Source organism: Hyperoodon ampullatus (genome assembly GCF_949752795.1).
Source record: "Hyperoodon ampullatus genome assembly, chromosome: 13".
Taxonomy (NCBI): domain Eukaryota; kingdom Metazoa; phylum Chordata; class Mammalia; order Artiodactyla; family Ziphiidae; genus Hyperoodon; species Hyperoodon ampullatus.
Window position 1 is genome coordinate 73,151,415 of NC_136926.1, and position 26,075 is coordinate 73,177,489.

The 26,075-nt window shown below is 42.1% G+C and overlaps 1 protein-coding gene across 3 annotated transcripts in view; it reads right to left on the reverse strand.

The window, feature by feature from the left end:
* Positions 1-696: 696 nt before the first annotated feature.
* Positions 697-26,075, reverse strand: part of FECH (ferrochelatase) — a gene marked incomplete at both ends in the record, with an annotated part of 33,096 nt that continues 7,717 nt past the window's right edge. The window contains 9 exons of one of the 3 annotated variants that reach the window (XM_079717385.1): positions 697-831; positions 1,306-1,365; positions 5,516-5,680; positions 6,101-6,208; positions 9,596-9,694; positions 13,597-13,703; positions 16,306-16,440; positions 22,413-22,561; positions 24,106-24,225. In XM_079717385.1, the coding sequence (XP_079573511.1) occupies positions 697-831; positions 1,306-1,365; positions 5,516-5,680; positions 6,101-6,208; positions 9,596-9,694; positions 13,597-13,703; positions 16,306-16,440; positions 22,413-22,561; positions 24,106-24,225 (1,078 nt within the window). Of the gene's footprint in view, positions 832-1,305; positions 1,366-5,515; positions 5,681-6,100; positions 6,209-9,595; positions 9,695-13,596; positions 13,704-16,305; positions 16,441-22,412; positions 22,562-24,105; positions 24,226-26,075 lie in introns of those variants that run through there. The other 2 variants (XM_079717387.1, XM_079717386.1) reach the window with 2 other exon arrangements.

Here is a 26,075-nt window from a genome sequence, read left to right on the forward strand (position 1 = left end):
AGGTGGGCATGATGCAGGATTGCTACACGTTTATCAGCCCTGTGTGCCTGGGGAATCTCAAAGCACTTTTGGAACCTACACTTGATTCGGTTTCATGGTGAGGAGACTGAGATTCACACACAAGGACCAAAATGACCGATTAATAGTGACGTCACTGGCAAGAGCAGCCACTGTAGGAACCACATCACCGGACCAGCATCCTGTAACCCACGGGCTGAGGGGAAGATTAGGTACCCCTTCTTTTTTCATATTATATTTCATTTACTCAACTATGTTCACTTTAAAAAACAAGTATGAGATTGTAAACAGACCTCACTCACTCTGACAGCCCACAGAGGGCACTCTCTGTACCCCTGCAGGGGTTTTTTGGGGCAATAAAACCAAAATCGGTATTGAAAATACGTGTGCATCTCATAAGACAAATTTTTAAAACTCATTTTTAAAATAGCCTAGTGGACATTCCAAACTAGTAACTTAACCCAGAGAGGGGAACTATAAATGCTTACTGATTTGGTCTATAAAAATACCCCTCAATAAGGATTTCAGAGTCCATTCCTCAAGAAGGTACACAATTTGTGGCCAAAGGCTATGCCCACACCAATGTAACTCCCTCCCTAATGCTAAATACATCCTCCTCCACCTCGGAGGCGTCTGGAGGCTGGGCACCTGCCAAATCCCAGTGGTGCTCTGGCGGGGTCACAGCTGCTGGGTGCTGAAGAAGAACTTGGTCTCCCTGCAGATGGGATTCACGCAGAGCGGGCAGCTCAGGGTCAGCTGCGTGGAGCAGCGCTCGTTGGACTGGATGTGTGAGTGCACCAAGTCGGCCAGGGCCTGGAGACAGACAACAAGAAGGAGAGACCCATCAGCAGCAGAGCGGCCGCTGCTTCCCACACCTCCCCTGGCCCATCTCCCCAGAGGAGCACTGTGGCGTGAGGTTTCTTTTCATTCAAAACCTATGAAACCTTTGAACCCAATTCTATAATGTCTTCCTTTCTTAAGAATTCTCAGCTTAGAGAAAAGTTTCAAATACAGGTTTTAGAAAAGGAAATCCTCTCACCCCACCTGCTGAATCTTGTCTCTGAAAGGCAGATTTTTAATTAGACATAGTGCTAGGTGGGTAGAAATAAGAAAACGGGGGCTCTCTAAAGGAGAAAAGAGCGAGAGCATAAGGAATTCGATTTTATTTTTGTAATTAATTGGAACTCAAAATGTTCTAATATGTGAGAAAACCAATATTCTGTAAGAGTTTCTCAGAGGACTGCTCTTCGACATGTTCTACTAAAATGGTTGTAACACTAGAGGTACCTTCGAGAACAGTGGATTTCCATTAAGAGACTCAGCTCTTCTGATGTTTTCAACCCCACACTGAAATCAAATGAGAAAAGGGAGGAAAAACACATACATGTTTTATTTTCCTTTTTTTTTTTTAAAGAAACTGCTACAAAAAAATAAAATAAATAAATAAACACACATACACAAACACAACTCAAAGTCTTAGTACCAGAGTGTTCCCAGACTACCCAGAAATGAAAAACAGTCCCGGGACCTGACACGGATGCTGATTTTCACCCCTTTATCATAAAATTGCTCTTCAATTTCTATTCCTTCCCTCATCCCATTACCTTCCCATGGGTGCTTTGTTTCCAAACCATTTTTGAGGTTTGTATCTGATAGAATACTCAAGTAATTAAATCTGCTTACCATTCTTTTTTTAGTCTACCTTTCTAATGCATACTTTTACAGACTCTACCTAAGCAGAATGTTGCTTTAATGACTTAAATTTTAACACATGTTTTGATTCCAAGTGCCAAAAGAGGTAAATTAATTTAATGTATATTGAAACTAGATTGGATCCAATATGCAGAGTTGGGTTTTTAAATATATTCTTACATAGAAAAATCTAAATTAAAAACCTAAGGATTGTTTACAACCATCCCTGCTCCACTCTCCAAAAATATCCAGTTGATTCCAGCTAATTATCCCCCAAATAACTGAGAAATATCTAATTCTTATTTACTCAGGTAGCTAGGATCTTCTCTTTCCCTTTCTGAAATGCTGATGGCTTTTTTGTTGCTTTATCTTTTAAGTTAGAAGACTGGAAAGTGGAAAATGGTGAGATTCAGCAAACACATAGTTCTCAATTTAAAAAGAGATCGATCATAGTCCAAAACTTCATGGAGAAGTAACAGCAGGATAACCAGTTGGTCAGTGTTCTCAAACACTGTTTTTTTCTTTCTGGCCACACTGCACGGCATGCAGGATCTTAGTTTCCGAGCAGGGATCGAACCCATGCCCCCTGCAGTGGAAGTGAGGAGTCTTAACCACTGGACCACCAGGGGAGTCCCAAGTGTTTTCAAACACTGTTCATGGGAGACTTAAAGGATGTATTTCTGTAGGACAATCCAATAAAATATGTATCAACATTTACATTCCATTGCTAGGAATTATTTCTAAGAAAATAATCGGAAAAATGATGTTTATTACAGAGCAGTTTATGAAAGCAAAAAATTAGAAACATCTTAAATGTATGCCTCCTAGAGAAATGGAAATAAAAACAAAAATAAACAAATGGGACCTAATGAAACTTCAAAGCTTTTGCACAGCAAAGGAAACCATAAACAAGACCAAAAGACAACCCTCAGAATGGGAGAAAATATTTGCAAATGAAGCAACTGACAAAGGATTAATCTCCAAAATTTACAAGCAGCTCATACAGCTCAATAACAAAAAAACAAACAACCCAATCCAAAAATGGGCAGAAGACCTAAATAGACATTTCTCCAATGAAGATATACAGACTGCCAACAAACAGATGAAAGAATGCTCAACATCATTAATTATTAGAGAAATGCAAATCAAAACTACAATGAGATATCATCTCACACCAGTCAGAATGGCCATCATCAAAAAATCTAGAAACAATAAACGCTGGAGAGGGTGTGGAGAAAAGGGAACACTCTTGCACTGCTGGTGGGAATGTGAATTGGTACAGCCACTATGGAGAACAGTATGGAGGTTCCTTAAAAAACTACAAATAGAACTACCATATGACCCAGCAATCCCACTGCTGGGCATACACCCTGAGAAAACCATAATTCAAAAAGAGTCATGTGCCAAAATGTTCATTGCAGCTCTACTTACAATAGCCAGGAGATGGAAACAACCTAAGTGTCCATCGTCGGATGAATGGATAAAGAAGATGTGGCACATATATACAATGGAATATTACTCAGCCATAAAAAGATATGAAATTGAGTTATTTGTAATGAGGTGGATAGACCTAGAGTCTGTCATACAGAGTGAAGTAAGTCAGAAAGAGAAAGACAAATACCGTATGCTAACACATACATACGGAATTTAAGAAAAAAAAATGTCATGAAGAACCTAGGGGTAAGACTGGAATAAAGACACAGACCTACTAGAGAATGGACTTGAGGATATGGGGAGGGGGAAGGGTAAGGTGTGACAAAGCGAAAGAGAGGCATGGACATATATACACTACCAAACGTAAGGTAGATAGCTAGTGGGAAGCAGCCGCATAGCACAGGGAGATCAGCTCGGTGCTTTGTGACCACCTAGAGGGGTGGGATAGGGAGGGTGGGAGGGAGGAAGACACAAGAGAGAAGAGATATGGGAACATATGTATATGTACAACTGATTCACTTTGTTATAAAGCAGAAACTAACACACCATTGTAAAGCAATTATACTCCAATAAAGATGTAAAAAAAATGTATACTAATATACTTTTAATGTATACATAATACATTTTTAAGAGAAAAAAAAGTTACAAAAACAGTGTGAATAAAATACCATTTTTATTAAATGTGTAGAAGAATACCACTTTCATTAAGATACACGCACATTTAGAGGGAAAAGGGGACTTATTTTTAACAAAATATTAACATATCTCTCGGGGGTAAGAGTCTGAGTGAATTCTGCTCTCTATGTCATACTTCTCTGAAATGAGTTCTTTATTATTTTTATTATCAAAAAGCAATAATTTCTATTTCGGGCAAAAATTTCAAACTACGTTTTAGAGAAAGTTAACAATTTTAAATGTAGTGTATTCTCCCTTCAAAATAATGAAATTAATTGTAGTAGATGGTTTTCTTTATTCTCTATCTAGGCTAATATATTAGTCACTAATAATCCATTCGATTAATAAGGAATGACCTCAATTTGGTAATATGAATGAATATGAATTATCATGCAATACAAACAAAAATTTGTTTTCCAAATACACTGGTAGGAACTACCTTTGCACTTCAGTTTTCTAGCAAGGTCACCATTAGCCAAGGTCATTGCTGGGATACAGAAGGCATCATTTTTTTGTTTTGTTTTGGCTGTGCCTCATGGCACGTGGGATCTTAGTTCCCCAACCAGAGATCACCTGTATCTTTAGTGGAAGTGCAGGGTCTTAACCACTGGACGGCTGGGGAAGTCCCTAGAAGGCATCGTTAAATGAAGTCCATAGACAACCCTACGACCTCATTTTAGCCAACTACAACTTTCCCATAAATTCCTTATCGGAACTACTGACAAGTAACTTAGGCACCCTCTACCTTCATCAATGTGTGGTTGATGACCAGTACGTCCGTACAAAAACCTGTGGGGCCGGGTGCTGCTGAAGCTCTCCCCCAGCCCACTCTCCACCCTTCCTTGCACCTGCCACCTGGTCCCAGAGAGGGTGAAGTATCCTTCGAGGCCAGGGCCCCATCCATCACACGTGGGATGACCAGGGCCAAGAGGTCTGGTGGAAGACGAGAGGGAAGGGCTCCTTGGGTCCCAAGGGTTCCACAATTCCCATAGAAACAATGCTAAGAAGTGGACTCAGGTTTCAGGCCGGCCCTCAGAAGCCCTGAGATGGGTCAACGATAGTTTCTCTCCGTGTGAATGACAATCACATCCATCTTACATTACAAGACAACTCAGAATGGTATTTGTTATTTCAGTAATCAGATTGATCACAACACAGGAGCAAAGAGCTAATTAAGTGAGTGCATACAAGAGGTCAAGGAAGTTACACATACTGTGCCAGTGTCCATTCCATGCCCTTCTCTTAAATGGCGATGACTCCTATGTGCCTCCAAACCCAACCAGAAGCAGTGTAACGGCCCAAGTAAAGGGCACTATTAGGTGAAGAAGAGGAATTATAGAACAATAAAATTCTTTTCCTCCAAACTGGTGAGAAGTACAATTATTTTTTTCTTACGGAAATGTAGTTTTTATTACTTTCAAGGGGTATAGTAACTCAACTAAACAAAGTGATGTCACCCACAGTGATCCCTGGGCTACCTAGTTTTACAAAGGCACAAAAGTGCTTTCCCACTGCAAACATGCAATTAAGTTGATGTGTTCAGAGCAGTGCTCAGATGAAGCATTATTCACAACACTGAGGCCACAGTACCTGCAAACATATACACTGAACAGTAGTTTTGAATGATACAATCAGATCACCGAAGAGAGGGTTTCCCTTTAAACCAAATCACAATGGGATTAATAACCACACTCACCTCACTGGCTAGAACTTGAGAGTACTCGATGTCCAGTTCATACAGCGTTTCAATGTGATCGCTGGTAAACGCTATCGGAACCAAAAGGATATTCTTCCTCCCCCTCTCACAAAGCCCTCTAATGGCCTCGTCTGTCAGAGGACCCAGCCAGGGCATCGGGCCAACCTATGAGAAAGGAGGATGAATGCACACAGGGACCCACGTCTCACCACAGCCCACTGCCCTGGACATACACACACCTCCCTGTAAGAGGGAGGGCCACGTTTTACACTTGCTCTAATGGGTTCTGGTATTTCTATATTAAGCTTGAATCCTTCTCGAAATGGGCAAAATATAAAAAATAACAATGTCTATGATTACAATTAAAAATAATCTGTTCTTTCAATGGAATCAAGGAATTCCAGTAGTCACTTGATTTTCCCTCCATCTTACTTGCTTGCAGAGTTCTTTCTGCTCATGGGAGCAGTCGGGTTACAGAACATTCTGCCTACGTGAAAGGACCAAATCTAATCATTTTCTAACTAAGTCCTAAACTACACATCCTCAAGAGAGCTGACTGCCTGCAGAAGTGTGGAAGCCACCTACCTTGGACTGCCAAACCAGTCTGTAGGGATTGGAGTAACCCAGCTTATCCATGACTCTCTGGACAGTGGCGCCCACCTCCTGAGGATAGGGGTCTCCTCTGTTGACCACCTGCAACAGAGACACAGGTGTTCAGTCACCAACACCGTGCAGGGTTCCAAGAGCCTTGGACTGTGCGGTGAGGTGGCGTGAGCCCTGGACCTGAGGCCGCGCCTCGTCTTCTGCGCTAACGACCATGCCGTCTGAGCTCAACGCCCAACTTCCTTGGATCGATTTCATCAGCCAAAGGAGAACACTGTTCTCAATCATCTCTAAGGTCCCTAAGAACACGTCAAATTCTATGTCCATGTTATTCACGGGAGATTGACAACGTGTGACGATGGAGGATGGGTTTCTTCAATCCCCCATCTGAAATAGGGAAAATGAGACAGAAAAGCTGGGAAGGAAGAGGCAACAAGGGATGGGCCTTCACTCTTGGTAGTCACCTGAGGGGCTGACTTTATTTCATTTTATTTTATTTTTATTTTTGGCTGCGCTGCACACCTTGTGGGATCTCAGTTTCCCAACCAGGGATTGAACCCAGGCCACGACAGTGAAAGCCTGGAATCCTAACCACTAGGCCACCAGGGAACTCCCTGATTTTAGAAATGAAATTGAAAGAGTGCTGTATGGACAATGTACAGAACTACTGAGTCTATGGGGACCCGGTGGACACAGAGGTAAACATTAGTGGAATAACAGAAAGAAGCAGCACGCGGGCTCAGACTCCAGGCTCCTCAAGAGCGTGGCCTGTGCCTTCTAGTTTCTTTTCCCCACCCTTCCCACAACAGCGGACCATGGCAACGCTCTGTGCACAATGTCTGTAAATGCTACTCACAGCCAGAACAGCTACTTTTACTTCTTTAACATTTAGTTGTGTACTAACTCCCTAACCCCCCGATCCTGCTTTATTTCTTCCCATAGCACTTACTACCTCCTAATATTCCAGATTGTTTTCTTACGTAGTATGTTTATTATCTGTCCCCCTTCCCCCATTCTCTGGAGGCAAAGACTTTTGTCTATTTTGTTCATTCCCGCATCTTATGATAGAGGATGGAAGACTGCCTGGAATATAGTAGGTGTTCAACAAACATTGTCGAAATAAAATGATGAACCTTTTCATGATATTACTAAAAGTTAGTTTGCCATTAGAAACATAAATGCAGAAGGAATGAGGGAAATATAAAGTCACCATTAGAACAGCACAGAAATATCCACTGATGGAGGCTAAAATTAGTGGGCAAAAGTCTGAGGAACAACAAGATATTTGCACTGTCTCAAAGTAGCTTGCGTAAGATATCTGTAATCACAGAGAGAAAAATAGTGACTTTATAATGGACAAATCCAGAAGATACCACCTTAGACAAATGACCAGGGATCACGTCACGAGTAGTAAGACATATTGCCAGCGTGTTCCCTGGATATGCTACACCGAGGATAGACCACCCCAGGGGTTTTTTTTCCTGATAATACACTGAAAAATCATGAAAATTCCTGATAATCATGAGAAAATACTAGACAAATCCAAATGGAGGAGCATGCTACAAAATAACTAACATTCTACTAAAATCACTCTTCAAAAATATCAAGGTCATGAAAGACAAGGAAAGTTTGAGGAACTGTCACAGACTGGAGGATCCTGAGGAGACGTGACAAGTAAATGCCATGTAAGATCCTGGATTGGATCCTGGAACAGAAAAGAGACAACTGAGGAAGAAGTGGTGAAATCTGAGTAAGGCCTTCAGGTAACAGCACTGTACCGCCATCCGGTCCTTAGTTTTGATCGCTGGACTCTGGTTATGTGAGATGTCAACATTAGGAGAAGCTAAGGGAACACTGTACTATTTTTGCAACTTTTCTGTAAGTCTAAAATGACTTCAACATAATACGTTTTTAAAAAGTCATTACGGGGAGGGCTTCCCTGGTGGCGCAGTGGTTGAGAGTCTGCCTGCCGATGCAGGGGACACGGGTTCGTGCCCCAGTCCGGGAAGATCCCACATGCTGCTGAGCGGCTAGGCCCATGAGCCATGGCCGCTGAGCCTGCGTGTCCGGAGCCTGTGCTCCGCAACGAGAGAGGCCACAACAGTGAGAGGCCCGCGTACCGCAAAAAAAAAAAAAAAAAAAAAAAAAGTCATTACGGGGAAAAAGTCATTAGAAGCAAATGCAGGGGAAAAGGAAGAGCCTGTGAGAACAGTTTTCTTGCTCGACAATCCCTCTGCCTTCCCTACCCCATCCTTATCCTCCCGACTTCATGGTATTTCTCAGTCTTACCCAAGACCCTGGGCAGCAAAATAAATAAATAAACAAACAAGGAAGCATCATGTTCAGTCCCTGAGGGGAAGAACAGGAAGTGAGGTGAGAGACGAGAGGAGAGAAGGCAGCACCTGGAATCGTTCACATATAAAAACGTGCTTCCTCCTTTCCTGGCTAGAGAGCTTCCCTGCTGGCACTTCAGACACGGCCTCATCACATACAGGACGGTTATAAAAAGGAGAAGGACGGAGCAAGAGGATGGACATGTGAAGAGAATTTGCATGGGACCAGAAAAGAGAATAGGCAGGCTTCCAGAAGAGAGAAATTTCTCTCCAGAGCTACCTACTGCTGAACCTGGCACCGCTTAGGTGACGTGCAGGAGAGAGAAGCTGCAAAGGGCTTGCCCCTGGTGACCACCAGGTGGCAGCACAGACCAATTAGAAGAGTGGCCCCAGACAGGACACTTGCATTAACTCCATGATCCCTGGAGTTAAAACCTTAATAACACTGAAGAAAATATAATTCTCTACCTCTCCAGCTTTGAAAGCAATGCTTTTAGGGTACAATGCTGGTTCTAAGCTGATGAAACTGGCTGCTTATCCCAAGCACTGCTGTATATCATACATACACCAGCCCCATCATGCTTGTCTCCACAAATGCAACAGTGATGGCACAGATGCGGTATCTTAAGGAACACCCAGTGTAATACGAGAAACTCAGGAGCAACCAGATCATAATTTGACACGCTCTATATTCACTGGCCAAAATGTGCTCCCTAGCCTTGGCAAATTAAAACCGAATCACTTCCCGGAATTCAAACAGCCCAAGTCGTGAGGACAAAAGAATGGGGTTGAGAGTGCTTGGCTCTAAATCCAACACCCTGAAACATCAGGCTGAGTTCCTTCCACGGGGCAAGCAAAAGCAGTCTCCTTTTAACTGTCCCACTTATTAAAAATTCTTATGTAGGGATGTATCTTCAAGTTACCATTTTAAAGGGACTTATTAAGGCAATGTCTATTCACAATAGTATAGTCTGAATGAATTGTTAGTAGGCTTCAGGAAATGAGTCTAAAATTAGCACCAAGTTCAGTGTGAGATTTTAGAGCTCCTCCTTGCCCTGGGCTTAGGCCGAATGGAAGCTGAGTCCATGTCACACGTTTCGAAATCCTCTACCACTGGGTCATCCAGCAGAATGTTCTTACTTACAGACATCGGCAGTGAGTGAGCAGAAAAAAGAATGACCACCTCGCGTCTCTTCTCAAGTGGAAAATGGTCCAGTTCTTTCAGAATGTGGTCGGCAAAGCACTGTGGGAACACCAAGAAAGGGGGATGAGGAGGGAGTGGGAGGAAAGACGTGGAAGGAAAAGAAAATATTTTTTAAATGAGAGTGACACCAAAGCTCTCAGAGAAGCCCTCAAACATCAGAACTGTCTTTGTAAAAAAACTGCAAACTGTACAGGCTCTCTTGCTTTGGTTCATCATCAAAATGGCTCATAACGGTTTCAGGGGCCTGGGGAATTTGATGGGAAACTTCTAAAGCTCACTAATGGCTCACTGAAAACGAACGCTCTGGATGCTTCCCCTTGGGAGGCACAGGGCACACTTCCAGATGGAAGGGAAACACAGATGGGAAGGAGAAGTTGTTTTAAGACCTCTCGTTTGCTCGGCTAGCAGGAAAACAGCTTATAGGGTCTTACTAAATCTCCCTTAGCTGGGCTTTCAGGCATATCACATTAAGGTACATTAGACAGAAATAACAGAGGAATAAGAAAATATGATTCTATTTTTACGACCTTTTCCTCACTGAGTCAATCTTCATGACAACCTTTATAACAACAGATGAGAGGTTGTACAACTCTCGTTAAATCCACAGAGGGGGGAGCTGAGGCTGACTGGGGGGCCTGTTCAGCCCGCTCAGCCTCCTGGCATCTGCGGAACCTGGGCTAGAACGCAGCCCCCTTCCTCCTCACATCTCTCTCCACCAGACCAGTTAATTCCCTTCCTTAGTTGGCACATCCCCCAGTCACAACAATAGGTGCTGAAGTACCAGATCTGAAGAGGCTTTCTTTTATCCCACTCTTTAATCACTCTGTCATTTAACTTATAAAGCAAATGCTACAAAGGACATTAATGGGTCAATTGACAAAATTGGAATATGAATGTAGATTAGATAGATTTAAGTATCAATGTTAAATTTGCTGAAGTTGAATATTGTATCATTGTTATGGAAAAGAATATGCCTGCTGTTTAGGTGTAAAGGGTGGTTTTATAAGTCTGTATGTATGTGTATGTGTGTGTGTGTGTGTGTGTGTGTGTGTGTGTGTGTGTGTATATAAAACTTATTCTCAAAAGGTTCAGGAAAAAAATTATGTATACATAGACACACATACATATGCATACACACACACAGAGCATGCAAATGATAAAGCAAGTGGGATAAATGTTATTAATATGTGAATCTAAACAAAGAGATGAGAGTTCCTTATATACTATTCTTAGCCTTGTAACTTTTCCAATGCTTGAAATTATTTCCAAATAAAAAGGCTTTTAAAGCATTATTTTAAAAAATGATAAAGGACACTTTACCAGAACCATGTAAATGTGTACTTGTTGGCATTTTGATATATCAGTGGTTAATACTATAGGATGACCAAATTATTCCCTAATAAATATTGGGATATTATTAATCTTTCCAGAACCCACAAAATTTGACAAATTAATGCTCTAAGGCACAAAACGGTGCCTAGAGAGTTAGCTCCCTTTTCAAAATTTATAATTTACCTATAGAGTCAATGTGATAGGATTAGATACAGACAAAAGCAATATTTTCTGGTGGTCTCTGCAGTGTTTGGAGACTAAGGATGCTCAGAAAAGACTGTTTGTACAAAAGCCTAAATAAGGAGGCCCAATGCAAAGTTTAAGTAGGAGCCTGGAACATACATTTACACCAAATATTCCAACAGCTAGATACAGTAGTAAAATGACTATTTTGAGTAATTACTACCTATAATATGTATTGACAGAAATGTAGACTAAACACAAAATTTTTAGTTTCAGTTTTTACTTTTAGTTTTTGTTTAGTTGGGTTTTTTTTCTATTTCCACTAGATATCAAATCTCCTCACGTACTTGTCATAATACTAATAAAATCTAACCATAAATTTTTGTTTCCTCAAAATTTTAGTAGTATTTTTTCCTTTTATCATCTTGCATAACTGCAAGTAGAAACACAATTTGTTACAGCTTACAACAGACTCAGCCTTCATCAAAATTGAGGAGCCGTGGGGGAGCAGAAGTGTTCCTGAAATCATCTAAAATCCATCTGCGGTATTTTCTATGCGCAATCCCTCTGCAGGATGAAAGAAGCAGGCGGCCCTCAGAGCCTTCAATCACACCATATAGGAGGGCAGATAAATGCCTCTAAAATTCCCTTTCATTTTATGAAGGGAGACTTCCTCAGTGAAGAGACCTTTCCATCTTTCTGCTTCCCCCCTTTTCAAAGGACTGAATTTTAATGCAAATCTAATTACTCCCTCAATTAGGGCAGGCAGATGCTGTGCAGATCCCTCGCTTCTCTGCGGCCACATGTCAGTGCTAACCTGAAACCCCCCTCGTTTACAATCACAGGCCTCCAAGAGCAGAACAGGCAGGCCAGGCTGGGGCTCAGGCGGTCCGGACTGGACCCAGCAAAGAGCAAACTGGGAGGGAGGTCGGGGGGAGGACACCACACTGAGACCAAAACTACACCCATCCCTGAGGGAAGGTGCCTCCTTTTCACTTCGCACTTTTTACTTAAAACTGGATTTCAACCTAAGCGTTAACCCTTGGCAGCACCTACAGGCCTAAGGAAAACACCGTCTGCGCAGGGGCGAGCCGGTTGCTTTCAACGATGTCTACCACCATCTAGTGGTTATCGATTTTAAGTTACTCCAGGCTTCAAAAAAGTGTTAAGCTGGTATTTTGCCAGAGACGGTCCGAGGAATGAAAAAATAAACGGATGAAATCCACATCACTTAGTATTTCTTCTACCTAAACTAACTCGAAGGTAGAAACTTCCGCCAACAGAACAAAATAATATTTGTTTGATCAAGGACAATAACCAGTAGTACTCCCCTATTCAAAGGGCGAAAAAGTACATAATAACACGAATTCAAAACTTTAGAATTGTAGCTCTAACTGATTCTGCTAAAATCAAACATCTATTACTATAAATATTATAAATATAAACTATGTAGGAGAAATTTGAAATTTCTTTTAATATATGAAACTTTCTCAATTGAAATGTTAAATTTATTCTGTCTCAGAACATGTAGATATATTACCTTTAAATTTTTTTAATCTTTTGATATTTTAAAGGATTTAGAAAATAGAGAATCTAGGGCTTCCCTGGTGGCGCAGTGGTTGAGAGTCCGCCTGCCGATGCAGGGGACATGGGTTCGTGCCCCGGTCTGGGAAGATCCCACGTGCCACGGAGCGGCTGGGCCCGTGAGCCATGGCCGCTGAGCCTGCGCGTCCGGAGCCTGTGCTCCGCAACGGGAGAGGCCACAACAGCGAGAGGCCCGCGTACCGCAAAAACAAAAAAACGAACAAACAAAAGAAAGTAGAGGATCTATTTGTCAGCTGTTCAGTCTATGAATGAAGATTAAATGAAACAACTTGCATAATCTTTTTTTTTCCTCGCATAATCTTTAACGTTCTTTTGGTCACTGTGGAACACAAAACTCAAAACATAATTCTGCCATGGTCTGTAATTAATACTATTAATCTGAAGAAAGAAAAGAGTTTACCCTTTAATCTTTAAATTTATTTCCTCCTGTCATAATAAATCAAGACTCTACCGCCTGCCGATGCAGGGGACACGGGTTCGTGCCCCGGTCCCGGAAGATCCCACATGCCGCGGAGCGGCTGGGCCCGCGAGCCATGGCCGCGGAGCCTGTGTGTCCGGAGCCTGTGCTCTGCAACGGGAGAGGCCACAGCAGTGAGAGGCCCGCGTACAGCACAAAAAATAAATAAATAAATAAATAAATAAATAAATAAATAAATAAATAAATAAATAAATCAAGACTCTAATACCTTTTTTTAATCCCCAGCACACAATTTAAGTAAGAGAACAGTAAGACTCGGGACACCCACAAACCAGGCAGGGACAAGAACCTGACTCACACCAGAAGCTGGGGTGACAGACGCAGCTGGCAGTGGCTGGCTTACCTGAATGAGGAGGGGGTGTGTGGGCCACCTGTCAATCGTGCTCCACTTCATCGTGGGCTTCTTGCCCACTTCATTATAGTATCTGTAAATGGCATTTAAGCTGCTGCCTGAAATAGACAGGGGCCACTTAGTACACGCATGTGGACTACAGTGAAAATAAAAAACAGACTAGTAAAGGCAGTAATTATAAGTTCAAAATAGGTAAGTCTTCTGCACTGAATCAGTCTAATTACAATCACTTCAATACTCTAAAATGCATATAGATTTAACTACCCTGCAAATGAAGATCACTAAAAAGCAATCAATTTCAATGGCCTTTCAAAGAGTATTGAGGCCACTTCTCTAGAGAAGCACAATGGCAGCGGATTTATGAAATACAAGCAGTCATTATTTGCAAGGACCAAGTCTTACAATTGAAAGCATGTTAAATTTTTTTCCCATTATGAAGGTAATCAACCCCATTTACAGAAAATGTAGGGGGTGGGAAAGAAAGCAAAAAAGAAACTGGCCATGACCCCAGCATGCTAATACAGTCATTGTTTTATACTAAGGTAGTTCTTTCCAATTATTTTTCTTTACAGATGTTTTGTTTTACAAAGTTATACTTTTAGGACATGTGCAGTTTTGTATCCTGAGTATTTAGGGCATTTTTACTTAGTATTATGAGATGAATATTTTCCACATTACAATAAAAGCTTTATAACCATCCTTTTTAATGGCTTGTTTGATAAGAAGATCAGCTTATTAAGGTTTCTAAGCGCATTCTCTGTTTTTACCTGCTTTATAAAATTATCATCATTCCTTAGAATAAGTTAAATGAATACCAAATCCTTACAGGTAATCTAACAAAACTTGTATTTCTAAGCAAGAGATGGAAATCATGAAAATTCAAAGACTAAGGGAAAGCAGATGGTGCCAACCCAGTGCAATTTTTTTCCTGGCCTAGAGGAGCTGGCACTGGAGCCAAGCCTTAATCCTAGGAAACTAACCCTGACATGGGGCCTCCTCCTCAATCTTCACATGGGGCAAATGCTCCAAAACACTGCCACGCTTCCCAACACCACTGGTTTCTCCATGAGAACTATTCATCAGTTAGGTCTCCAAATTAAAATGCTAGCCAGGACAAAGCCATATTTAAATCACATGTACTCTCAGGCTAAGACTCAATTTTCAAAAAAATAAATGGAGTTCCATTTCTCTGAGCAGTAACAATGAGTCAGGTAAATCCAAATTGAGTCCATTCCAGGTTCAAAAACCATCTCTCCAGAAATCACAAAGTAGTCACCACCATCTTCACATTGCAAACCACATTTCACAGGTGAATAGCATCTTCAGATGTACAGAAGGACTTCAGGAAGCCACAGCAGGTCTTCTGAATCACTCAGAAACATGCAATGAACTATCAAAAGTGGTAATTAAGGGAAAAGCATAACTAAAAAAATTGCATGATTAAAAAAAGTGATTGATACATAGAATATACTGGTGCTGCCACAATATGTGTCTAAATAAAACAACAGATAAATGACACTCTAGTGGCCTCAAAGAATGCACATGCTTCCCAAAGGCTTTCACATCTCTGAAGTAGGGATGTACCTGCCCTTACACCAGAGGTACTAGGGAAAAGCTGCAGACACTACTGTTTTAAACACACTGTTAGAGCCAGCTGTGAAGTGAAACTCTAGTCAATCCTTTGTCATATAAATAACCATCTTCTTGTTTAATTTTGAGAGCGGACATTTACATGTTGAGTTATATTTTTGAAAGCCCGGCCAAAGTATCGTTTAGAAATTTATAAAATCTGATTTATTCTCCAATAACGTTACCAGACATTTAAAAGTTATCAAGGTACATGTCCAAAAGAAATCACAATTCAAACTCTTGAGGGTGTCTGAGAACTCAGACATTGTCACAGGTGCTCTGAATAAACATTTAAGGCACACACCAGGCTTCCAAGATTTCTTCCAGTAGCCTTTTGTTTTCTCCTTATAGTTATAGAAATAATATGCACTAATGTCCAAAAGCAATTTGGGAGTAAAAATGTGCTGACCGCAAGCCTTGAGAAAGGATGTAAACAAATGTATCCGTGGGTGACAGTAGAAGATTTACCTATACCTCATGATACAGAGATGGGCAAAACAGATTATTCTCCAGCTCCAATTAAATATATAGGAAACAACACCTAGTAACATTTCCCAAAGTCTAGAACACTGAGAGAAGTTTGCAAAGGAAACCCTAAACTGGGTTTTGGTTTAACCAGGAACCAACCCCTAACCAAAGCATAACCAAAATACATACCAATATTTCCAATGTTATATGGACATTTCTGCTGGCAAAATGGAAACAGCTATCAACTTTGCTATATTAATAAGAATATTAGGGTAGCCATAAAAATAAGGGTTATTACACAAACATAGAAAGTAGCTTAAGGTTCATTACTGATCCATTATACAGCTGCATTAAAGCACTGAACACTGGAAGCCACCGCCTTTCACCCCCCATTTGTAATTCTCAGTCAACTGGCTAATGACTCAAGGTACAGATGAGCCATGAGATTTCCAATGGACCGACCTGAACTCTCATGTTTAAAACAGACAGACTGGACCTGCCATTCAAATCGAAAATGATTTATCGTTTCCTTCTGCGCTCAGGTTCCCTGGTTATTTTTGCCAGGGCCAGATCTACCCTCCCACTGTCAGAGAGAAGCCTTACCTGTGGTAGAGCAGCTGTACTGTGGATACTGTGTGAAAGCAATCGCCCTTTCCAGCCCATCTCTCTCCATCTCTTCAACTGCTTCTTCTGTTAACGGGTGGACATACCGGAATCCGATGTAGTATTTGTGAGGGGCTATTAGGAAGCATGTGTGGAAAGGAGACAGCATTCATCTTGATACAGATTCCAAACAGAATGCAGTGTCCAGAACAAAGACAGTTAACCTAATTTCCTATGATGCTGATAACGTGAGCGAGTTTAGAAGAGTCCTTGGATCTTAGCCAGTCTTCTGCTAGTATATGGATTTTTAATCACTATTTTCTGTGTTCAACCTCCCCTCTCACACACACACCTTTATGTAGCATATGGTTTTTAAAACTCAAGTTTCTGGGCCTTATTCTCTGCTCTTGGCTGAGATAAGAGAGACTCAAGAGCAGAGAGCATTTATCCTTAAAGTATAACCTCCTCCTATGTACCAGATACCACGGGAGACATTGTGCTTTTTTTTTTTTTCTCATCTAAACCCCATTTTTCAGATGAGGAAACCGACTCTCAAAGGTTAATGAACCTGCCCAAGGTCACAACCAGCAGGTGGTTGAGATGAGATTGCAACGTGGGTCTCCCCACCCCAAAGCCTGTGCCCCTTCCATGCCTCACCCCCAGCCTCTTCCAACACCCGGGTCCCCTCCTTCTATTCCCTCAGACCCCAGGCCACCTAGTTTATATAAAAGCTCTGGGATACTCGATAAAAGTGCACTAATAACAAATGATTCCAATGATTCTCCTCACTTATATGAAAACCAAATCAACGAACAAACCAACAACAATGCTTAAGTTGGAGGCGCCAAGTGCGATTTAAAAAATCATTATTCTGGCACCTAAATGGCCCAAGTCGGCACATCTTTGCGTTCCTTCTCCTATCACTTTACCAATATCCTCCTGTATTTTAAAAGCATCCTCAACCAATTTCTTAGGCATTTATAAAATCATAAAACTGAAAGTTTCCTAAAGTTACCCAGTTTTATTTCCTTGTCTTTTCATAGGATTACACTCAACTTATACTCAGGGATGAAGGTGAAAATACACTACATAAACATTAAGTAATAGTAAACCTGAGATGACGTTACTGTCCAGGCATAAGCCAGGGTTGCAACTAAGAACATGACACTAACTTGCCACAAGAAACATTTAGGTTGAAGTGAAGAAAAAGATAATACGTTTATTGCGTGTGTCTCTCTCTATATGAGTGTGTATATACATATGTGTGTATATTTTATACATATGTATATATGTGTGTGCTATATATATATATATATATATATATATATATATATATAAAATATTCCTCAGAAACTTGACCCAGGGGACTGAATCAATGGAGCATGCTGCCAAGAACAGAAGCAGAATATCGATAGGGGAAGAGAAGCATGTCTGTGCAGGGGAAGGACAGTCTGATTCAATATTCTCCAGTTGGGAACTAGAAAAAGAAGAAGGAAGGGATACAAATGAAATCATTCTCAGCTGCCTGTCCCTTCTAGGCTACCAATTTTTTGGTCTCTTGCATAAAATACGGCGACCTGCAGTTAAAACACCCCAGAGGGCACGGCCCTGTAAGCAAACTCCAAATGACCAATTGTTCAAAGATTACGTGGTTCGTGCTAAAACTGCCAACTATCACAATATCATCAAGTCCATTTTTCAGGAGCTCTCGGTGCTCTGAGCTGAGGCTGAAGTGGAATTTGCTTTCTAATCTATCTTGAGACAATCCAATGATCAGATTGACACAGTAAGATCCCCTGAATGCTGTGGGTCAACCAGCTTCTTCCGTTTTCTTTTCAGCTGCCCGGTAGTTGAAAGTTATAGCCTAAATGCCTGGGGTCTGGGACTTCCTCAAATGTTACAGACTAAGAGAGGTGGAGAGGCCTCCCTCACAGATAAAGGCAGGGCGGTGACCATATCTGGAAGTGAGACAAAGTAAAATACTCTGGAAAGAACAGATAATGCTTTCTAAACGGTCCAATTCAAGACGGCCTGCAAAAACATATTTTAGAAAAAGTGACAACGCACTGTCTCCAGCTGGGTCTATCCTGAGGAGCTAACAAGCATGCACGGAGGCTCCTGGCTCCTCCCGCAGGAGCGCGGGGAGAGGAAGGAGTCTCCTGGATGTCATCTAGCACCACATCTGGTGGGCAGCCCATCTGGCCAGAGTGAGCACCAAACACAGGACTCGCTGGCCCAGCCTCGTCCACCCTCAGAGCAGCTGCTCGGTGAACACTCCTGGGTGAGAACTACAAAGAAGTAAAAAAAGGAACAAACAGAAAAGCCATTTTTTAAACAGTAAAACTTCATTAATCTCCAGTCCATTCATTTAGCACGTGCAATAGTTCAAATGTCTGATTCGTACATGATTCTTTGAGAGAACGGTGTGAAGTTATTATAATGCTTTGTAATTTGTATCAGATCATGAACCCTATGCCAATGGTGAATAATAAAAGCTCACATTTCCTGAATTTTTATCATGTACGCTGCACCATGCTAATGCCTTTCAGGATTATCTTATTTCATTTTCACAGTGATCCTACGAGTTGGGTTCTGTTATCATCCCCATTTTCAAGATGAGGTTTAGTCGGGTAAGTTATCTGCCTGACGTCATACAGCCAGGGATGGGGAAGCCAGCTCCATCTGAAGTGAATCCATTTTGCATCCAATAAAGAACGAAATTACTTTACTAAGTAGCACTTACTTAGAGCTTCATTAAAAGCAGCCATATATAACTAAGCTATAATTTTTAAAATGTATTTTAGATTTAGACTTTTCATGAAGTGAAACGATTGCACTTCTCATCTATTTCCTTCTGTGTCCACTAAATGACTGCAATGCAGTATTACTACATGAAACCAATTCCAAGTCACATTCCCTCATGTAACGCACTGTAATTAGTCAATAGTAATTCTATGCAGAGGCTGTGCAAGTCTCAAAATATCTATACCGGCCACCAAGCAACAACTACTTGCCCCAAAAATGAGAGTCTGAAACATTTTTATCTGGTTGTAATCATCACTTTTTTTTTTTTTTTTTGACTAAAGAGAACTTTTCCAAATACATGTAAACAAATAGACACAGTTCAAAAGTAAACTTTATAATTTTGTAGGAAAAAAAAGTATAAGAAGGGAGGAGGCATGAGAAAGAGATGAATAGAAAGGAAACCCGATGACGGCCATTCTGGCTGGTGTGAGGTGCTACCTCATTGTAGTTTTGATTTGCATTTCTCTAATGATTAGTGATGTTGCGCATCCTTGCATGTGTTTGTTGGCAATCTGTATATCTTCTTTGGAGAAATGTCTATTTAGGTCTTCTGTCCATTTTTGGATTGGGTTGTTTGCTTTTTCATATTGAGCTGCTTGTAAATTTTGGAGATTAACCCTTTGTCAGTTTCTTCATTTGCAAATATTTGCTCCCATTCTGAGGGTTGTCTTTTGGTCTTGTTTATGGTTTCCTTTGCTGTGCAAAAGCTTTTAAGCTTCATTAGGTCCCATTTGTTTATTTTTGTTTTTATTTCCGTTTCTCTAGGAGGGGGGTCAAAAAGGATCTTGCTGTGATTTAGGTCACAGAGTGTTCTGTATAGCTGACTCACTTTGTTATAAAGCAGAAACTAACACACCATTGTAAAGCAATTATACTCCAATAAAGATGTTAAAAAAAAAAAAAAAGAAAGAAAGAAAGGAAACCTGAAAGCAGGAAGGAGAAGCAGCAGGAAGGGGTGAGGGAGGGAGGGAACCCAGTGCTAGCCCCACCCAGTGGCAGCTGGGGCTTCACTGCTGAGCTTCAGGTCCACTCAGCGAAGCATGAACAGCAGAACAAGAAACTTCTTTCTGGGTAACCTGGGCGAGCCCCGAGGGGGCCCCAGAGCCACATGTGGTAATCTTCTTGCTCTTCAATGCAAAGTTCCCCCAAAGAACCTGCTAAACTTTGAGACTGTTTCCTGTTTCCTGTATCCACACTCTGTGTGATCATCAGCTGCTATACTCGTTTTGTAGGGTATCCCTCCAATAAGTCTTCAAAGGATTTTTCTCTCTGCCCCTGGAGCAGACTGGCCTGCAGCAGCAAGGCCCCACTAGACTAGAAGCTTCTTGTAAGTAGAAACCATGTTTTTCAACTTTGAGTAGCAGCACTGACCAGCGCAGGGCACTCAGTAGGCCACTGATGAATGAATGCGTGGGTGGTCTTGGGCCGCATTAAACACCCCCAAAGCAGGCTTGCTTAAATGATGAGGTGGTCACCTACCACGCAGGAGGAAGGCAGAATTGAACTTGCCTGCCTCAGAGGGTCCCAGCGTGGGCCACAGAGGCTGGTGATATGCCCTAGGGTCATCAACAACAGGTATCTGATAGCGAGTGGGACACTGCTGTACATCCAGGTCATTCCACGGGACTCTTTCCAGACCAACCAGGGAGGCAGAGGCCACTGCTGGCCTGTCTGGTCTGAACAAGCCAGCAGTCTCACCACAGAGAAAGAAGGATGCATCTGTACTCCTTTTTCAAGGCTGACAGCTCTACTAGGGCTTTTATGGTGATGGGTGCTAGACTAAGACGTCAACAGGAAAAATGGCATCTTTCTGCTGCCTTCGTCCACCGAAGACAGCATAGCAACTGCAGATCTGGTTCACGCTAAACATTTTATTGTGATAAGCGGTTCATGACTAGAGAGTTTGTTCTCCATCAGGTAGGTGAGAGGTGAGGTCAGCCAAGAGTCCCTCACCCGACATTTTAAAAGATACACTGTGTCCCATGTGGCTGAGCTGTATAAGAAATGCCCTGAAGCCACAAGTGAAGGCAGGGAGCAAACCTAATATTCAAAAGCACAATTGAACAATTTTCCAAGTGAGATGCTCTGCCGAGGGCTGGAGCCCTTTGTCCCGTGTGTGACACAAACAGTGGATTCTGAGAGCAACTCGAGCTGATGCTCAATGAAACGCTTTTGGTCCTGCCTAGCGGGGCTGCTCTCCGTGAGGGTCCCCACTGTGTCACACTGTCCTGATCCTGAGCCCTAAACTGTCTGCAATGAACACATTTCATGTGTCCTAAGATGCACAGTATTTGTTTTAACACCTTATATTGGTCTACAACAGACACCGTCTTAAAATTAACTGACAGAGGTCTTGTGTCATCGTATCATATAAAAACAATGGTGTGGGCTTCCCTGGTGGCGCAGTGGTTGAGAGTCCGCCTGTCGATGCAGGGGACACGGGTTCGTGCCCCGGTCCAGGAAGATCCCACATTCCGGGGAGCGGCTGGGCCCGTGAGCCATGGCCGCTGAGCCTGCGCATCCGGAGCCTGTGCTCCGCAACGGGAGAGGCCACAACAGTGAGAGGCCCGCGTACCGCAAAAAAAAACAAAAAAAAACAAAAAAAAACCAGTGGTGCGTCCTGCAATCAATGGTGTCTTGAATGCAATTAAATACGGCACTTAGAGTCCTTTGTGTAGTTAATGTTTCATTCTGCACATTATAATTTGCGTTAGAGGCGCTCAGAGAACAGTCACCAGATGTGTGCAATCCTCTTTTTAGTGCCATGCACAATGAGGCACTTAAATGACTCATGATCATAGTATTGCCAAGAGCTGAAAGCAGGTGCTGAAAGTTGCTTAGAGCCTCATGGCTGCGGTAGCAGGTAGCTAATTCTGTTCTAAATGCTGATCAAATTAGTCATCCACACAGAAAGAAACAACAATAGCAGCAGCCTCAACCTATTTCCCAAAGATTTCTTTCCAGGACGATGATGTATGCATCGTTTTTTTCATGGTAGGTAGCCTCTTCCTTATAATCCAGCTCAATTTAACACACACCTCCAACTTCCTTTTGAGACTAATGTTCCAAAACTTTAGCTTTTTTATTTGTAACATAAGGAAGTAATAGAAAAGGTATACATCTGGGGACAAAGGAAAATGCCACAAGAACTGAGTTCAGTGGCCGGGCATCATGTAGGAACCCCTGCAAATCGAGAGCTGCTGGTACCCAGAACTGCATTTGGCTTCCAACAGTGTTGTGAATTTCATAACTATACTTTGAAAGAACAAACCTAGTGAGATGTGAGTTGAGAAACACCATACCTGTGTGCGGGGACAACTCATCCAGCAGCTTCACCATGCCTTCCCCTTGCTTAGAAGTCCACATCTTGATGGGGGATCCGCCTCCAATCCTGCGGTATTGCTCCTGAATTTTGGGGGTTCGGCGTTTGGCAATGAATGGTCCCAGCTTACTAAATCATTGAACATTGAAATCATTTTATTCCAGCTAAGCAACCTCAGAAACATTTTCTACTCAATTAAAAAAAAAAAAAGATAAGCAAAATTTTAAGAAGAGCCTATTAAGATCAAGCCTTTAAAAACAGAAGCTCGAGGTCATTGACACCAGCCTGCTCTTTCGGCCCAGATTAGAGAGGGAGAACCAGACAGTCTCTGAGGAGTATCCACCCTGCCCTACAAGCTGTTCTAGCAGCAGGCCCTGAAGATTCAGGAGCCCAGACACCTATGCAGAGCACGTGGCTGTGTGCTAGCTGCTAACTTACCACCTCTGGATCCTGCACCTAATAGGAACTAGGACATACAAGGCATTAGGCAGCGTGCAGCCCTCTTATTTAAGAAAATGCATGTTAATCCTATGATACACTTGCCCACGTGAGCAAAGATGTATGCACAAGATGTTCACTGTAACACTGAAAACAATCTAAGTGTCCGTCAGTGAGGCACTGGTTAAATAAATTAAGGTATGACCATACAATGCAATTCCATACAGTCATGAAAACAGAATGAGCCAGATCTATATAATCTGTTATGGAATAATCTCCAAGAAAAATTAAGTTTCAAAAAAAAATAGCAAAGTGCCAAATGATGTACATAAGTACATTCACGTTTGTGTAAAAAAAGGGGGGAATGTGTGTGTGTGTGTGTGTGTGTGTGTGTGTGTATGTATATATACACCTGGATGTGCCTGGACTATTTCTGGACCTAACAGTGCTTACCTCCGGGGTGGGTAAGTGGGAGGCTGGAGTCCAAGGGGAAAGAAACACCTGCTTTTTACTATAAACACTTAATAACTATTTGCAATTTTTTATCATATGCATATATAAATTTTTTAATTAAAAAACCCTATGCTGGGTGCTCTGTGATGACCTAGATGGGTGAGATAGGGGAGGGGGGTGGGAGGGAGGTCCAAGAGGGAGGGGATACGTGTATGCATATAGCTGACTCACTTCCCTGTGCAGCAGAAACTAACACAACATTGTAAAGCAATTATACTCCAATTTTTAAAAAAAGATATTGTGAAGCTCAGTCCTATACATCAAAATATACAACAAATATCAATCATATCTCAAAAAAAAGAAAGAAAGAAGAGAAAGGAGGGAGGGAAGAATGAAAGGAAGGGAAGGACAGCAAGAACTCAGTTTCACAGCACGAATGAATAATACTCACTGCTTCCCTGAGTGTTAGACAGTTAAGTACCAAGTACACATACATATTTAAGGCTCCTTCAGCTGTGTCCAGACCTCTGCAATTTCCAGAGCTCTGGGGAGGAAACGGCCCAAGGGGAATCCTTGCTAACTTGCTTTCTCTCTCCCCTACAATTCTTCTTACATCATAGCCTTCTCATAACTAATAGAAAATAATAATGCTGCTCCAGCACTACCAGATGTGCGCTAAAACCGTTTATTTATTTATTTTTTCACTACAGAACTGAGATACATGGAAGGCAAAATGCACTGCACAGGTTATGGATAAGTATAGGCATTTACATGTATCTTACTTTTGAACAGGAAGTGTCATGAGGTCTCGATCCAAGAAGAGCCTCAGGAGGAAGTCGTGAACTTCTCCGACGGTTTCAGGGCCTCCCATGTTCAGCATTAATATTCCAGTTTTCGGCTTCCTACGTAAATCAAAAGGCAACAGTGGATTTGTAAGACTTCTAGGGTAGAATTTTGTTTCTTCCAGCAAACTCTCATCTAATCTGTTCAATGCAAAGATGAAAAGCTACAGATCTCTTCACTGCCATCACAGTAAACACATGAGGCCTCCAGCTCTGCACAGTCCAAGGTCCCAGCTCAGACTCTGACCTTCACCTCCTGGCTCCATGCCTATCCCTGGACTTTCCCTGGGCTCCAAATATTCCTCTATTAAACTGTCAGCCCTGATCAAAGATCCCATTCTTTGGGGACTGAGGGTCAAGGTGTAAACCTAAAATTGTCCTGAGGCGGAAACACTTGTTCATATGACTGCCTCGTGCCTACACAGGTTACCTGATCTCTCCAAGCTTAAGTTTCCTCATCTGTAAATTAGAGAGTCCACCAATTACCTCAAAAAGTTATTTTGAGGGCTTCCCTGGTGGCGCAGTGGTTGAGAGTCCGCCTGCCGATCCAGGGGACACGGGTTCGTGCCCCGGTCAGGGAAGGTCCCACATGCCAGAGCGGCTGGGCCCGTGAGCCATGGCCGCTGAGCCTGCGCGTCCGGAGCCTGTGCTCCGCAACGGGAGAGGCCACAACAGTGAGAGGTCCGTGTACCGTGTAAAAAAAAAAAAAAAACATAGTGTAGGTGGATGAAGTAGAAATCTGAATTCTCAGCCTAAGTTTCAAAATAAGAACCAATTCCTGGGGAAAGGGAAGTGCTGCATTACAATGAACTCAGGGATTTTCTACTTTAGACCCCATTATATAGATTAACCAAGTCCACTTTTCACATCATTGTCTTAGGCCAGGGTTTCTTGACCTCAGCACTGCTGACATTGGGGGCTGGATAATCCTTTGTTGTGCGACTGCCTTGTGCTTTGTAGGAGGTTTAGCGGCAACCTTGGCCTCTACTTACTAGATGGCAATAGCACACACCCTACCCCAGCTGTGACAACCAAAAAATGTCTCCAGACATTGCCAAATATGTCCCAGGGACAAAATTGATCCCCCATCCCACCCTCTGTTCAGAACCACTGTGCTAGAGGAAAGGGGTTTAATCTCTTTTTACTAAACCAAGCAACCACTTTGAAGTTGTTGTTCCATAACTTTTCTACCCCCTTGGGCCAGAAGTCCTATCAATGAATTAACAAACTGGTGTTTTGTTTTCTTGATACCTGAAAATTCCAGATTCATTATATTGTGAAATTGTAATATTCCCTTAATCTTTCTACTTAGGCCACTGGTGTTCTGGGATTCTGTGTCTCACCCTCAAAAGCTGTGACTCACAATAAATTAAGTGCATTTTTCCATGGATTGCTGCCAGTTAACAGATTACTGGTTAAGAAACCCCACGCTAAGAGACTTACCTAAGCCACAGAGGGCATCAATGTGCAAATGGGATTTAGAACTGTTTTTCGTCTATAACACCTGAGCTCAGAACAAGAGTGGCTTTAAATGGGATGTTCCTCTGCCCTGCAAACCCATGTTTTGCAAACCGTGTTGATCTTATACATGAAAGAAACATACGATTTGAAAATACCTAAATACGCTTGCACTTAATTCAAAACTGTGTTGTGCATGAGGAATGGGGCATTAGGAAGCCCGAGTCCAACATCCCTCTATTCCCGAATGTGAACTGCAAAGCTTTAGTCAAGGGTTGCTGTCTCTTCTCCCCTCCAGACACAGAACATCTGACACCAAGGTCTGAATGGTCAAGTTCCCCTTGTTTGAATGTAAAAGCGTATACGGCAAACATATTGAAAGCTTCTCATTTGAAAAGGTGGCCACACTTTGCCATTTATATTCTTGCACTCTCAAAATATGAGGTTTTTCC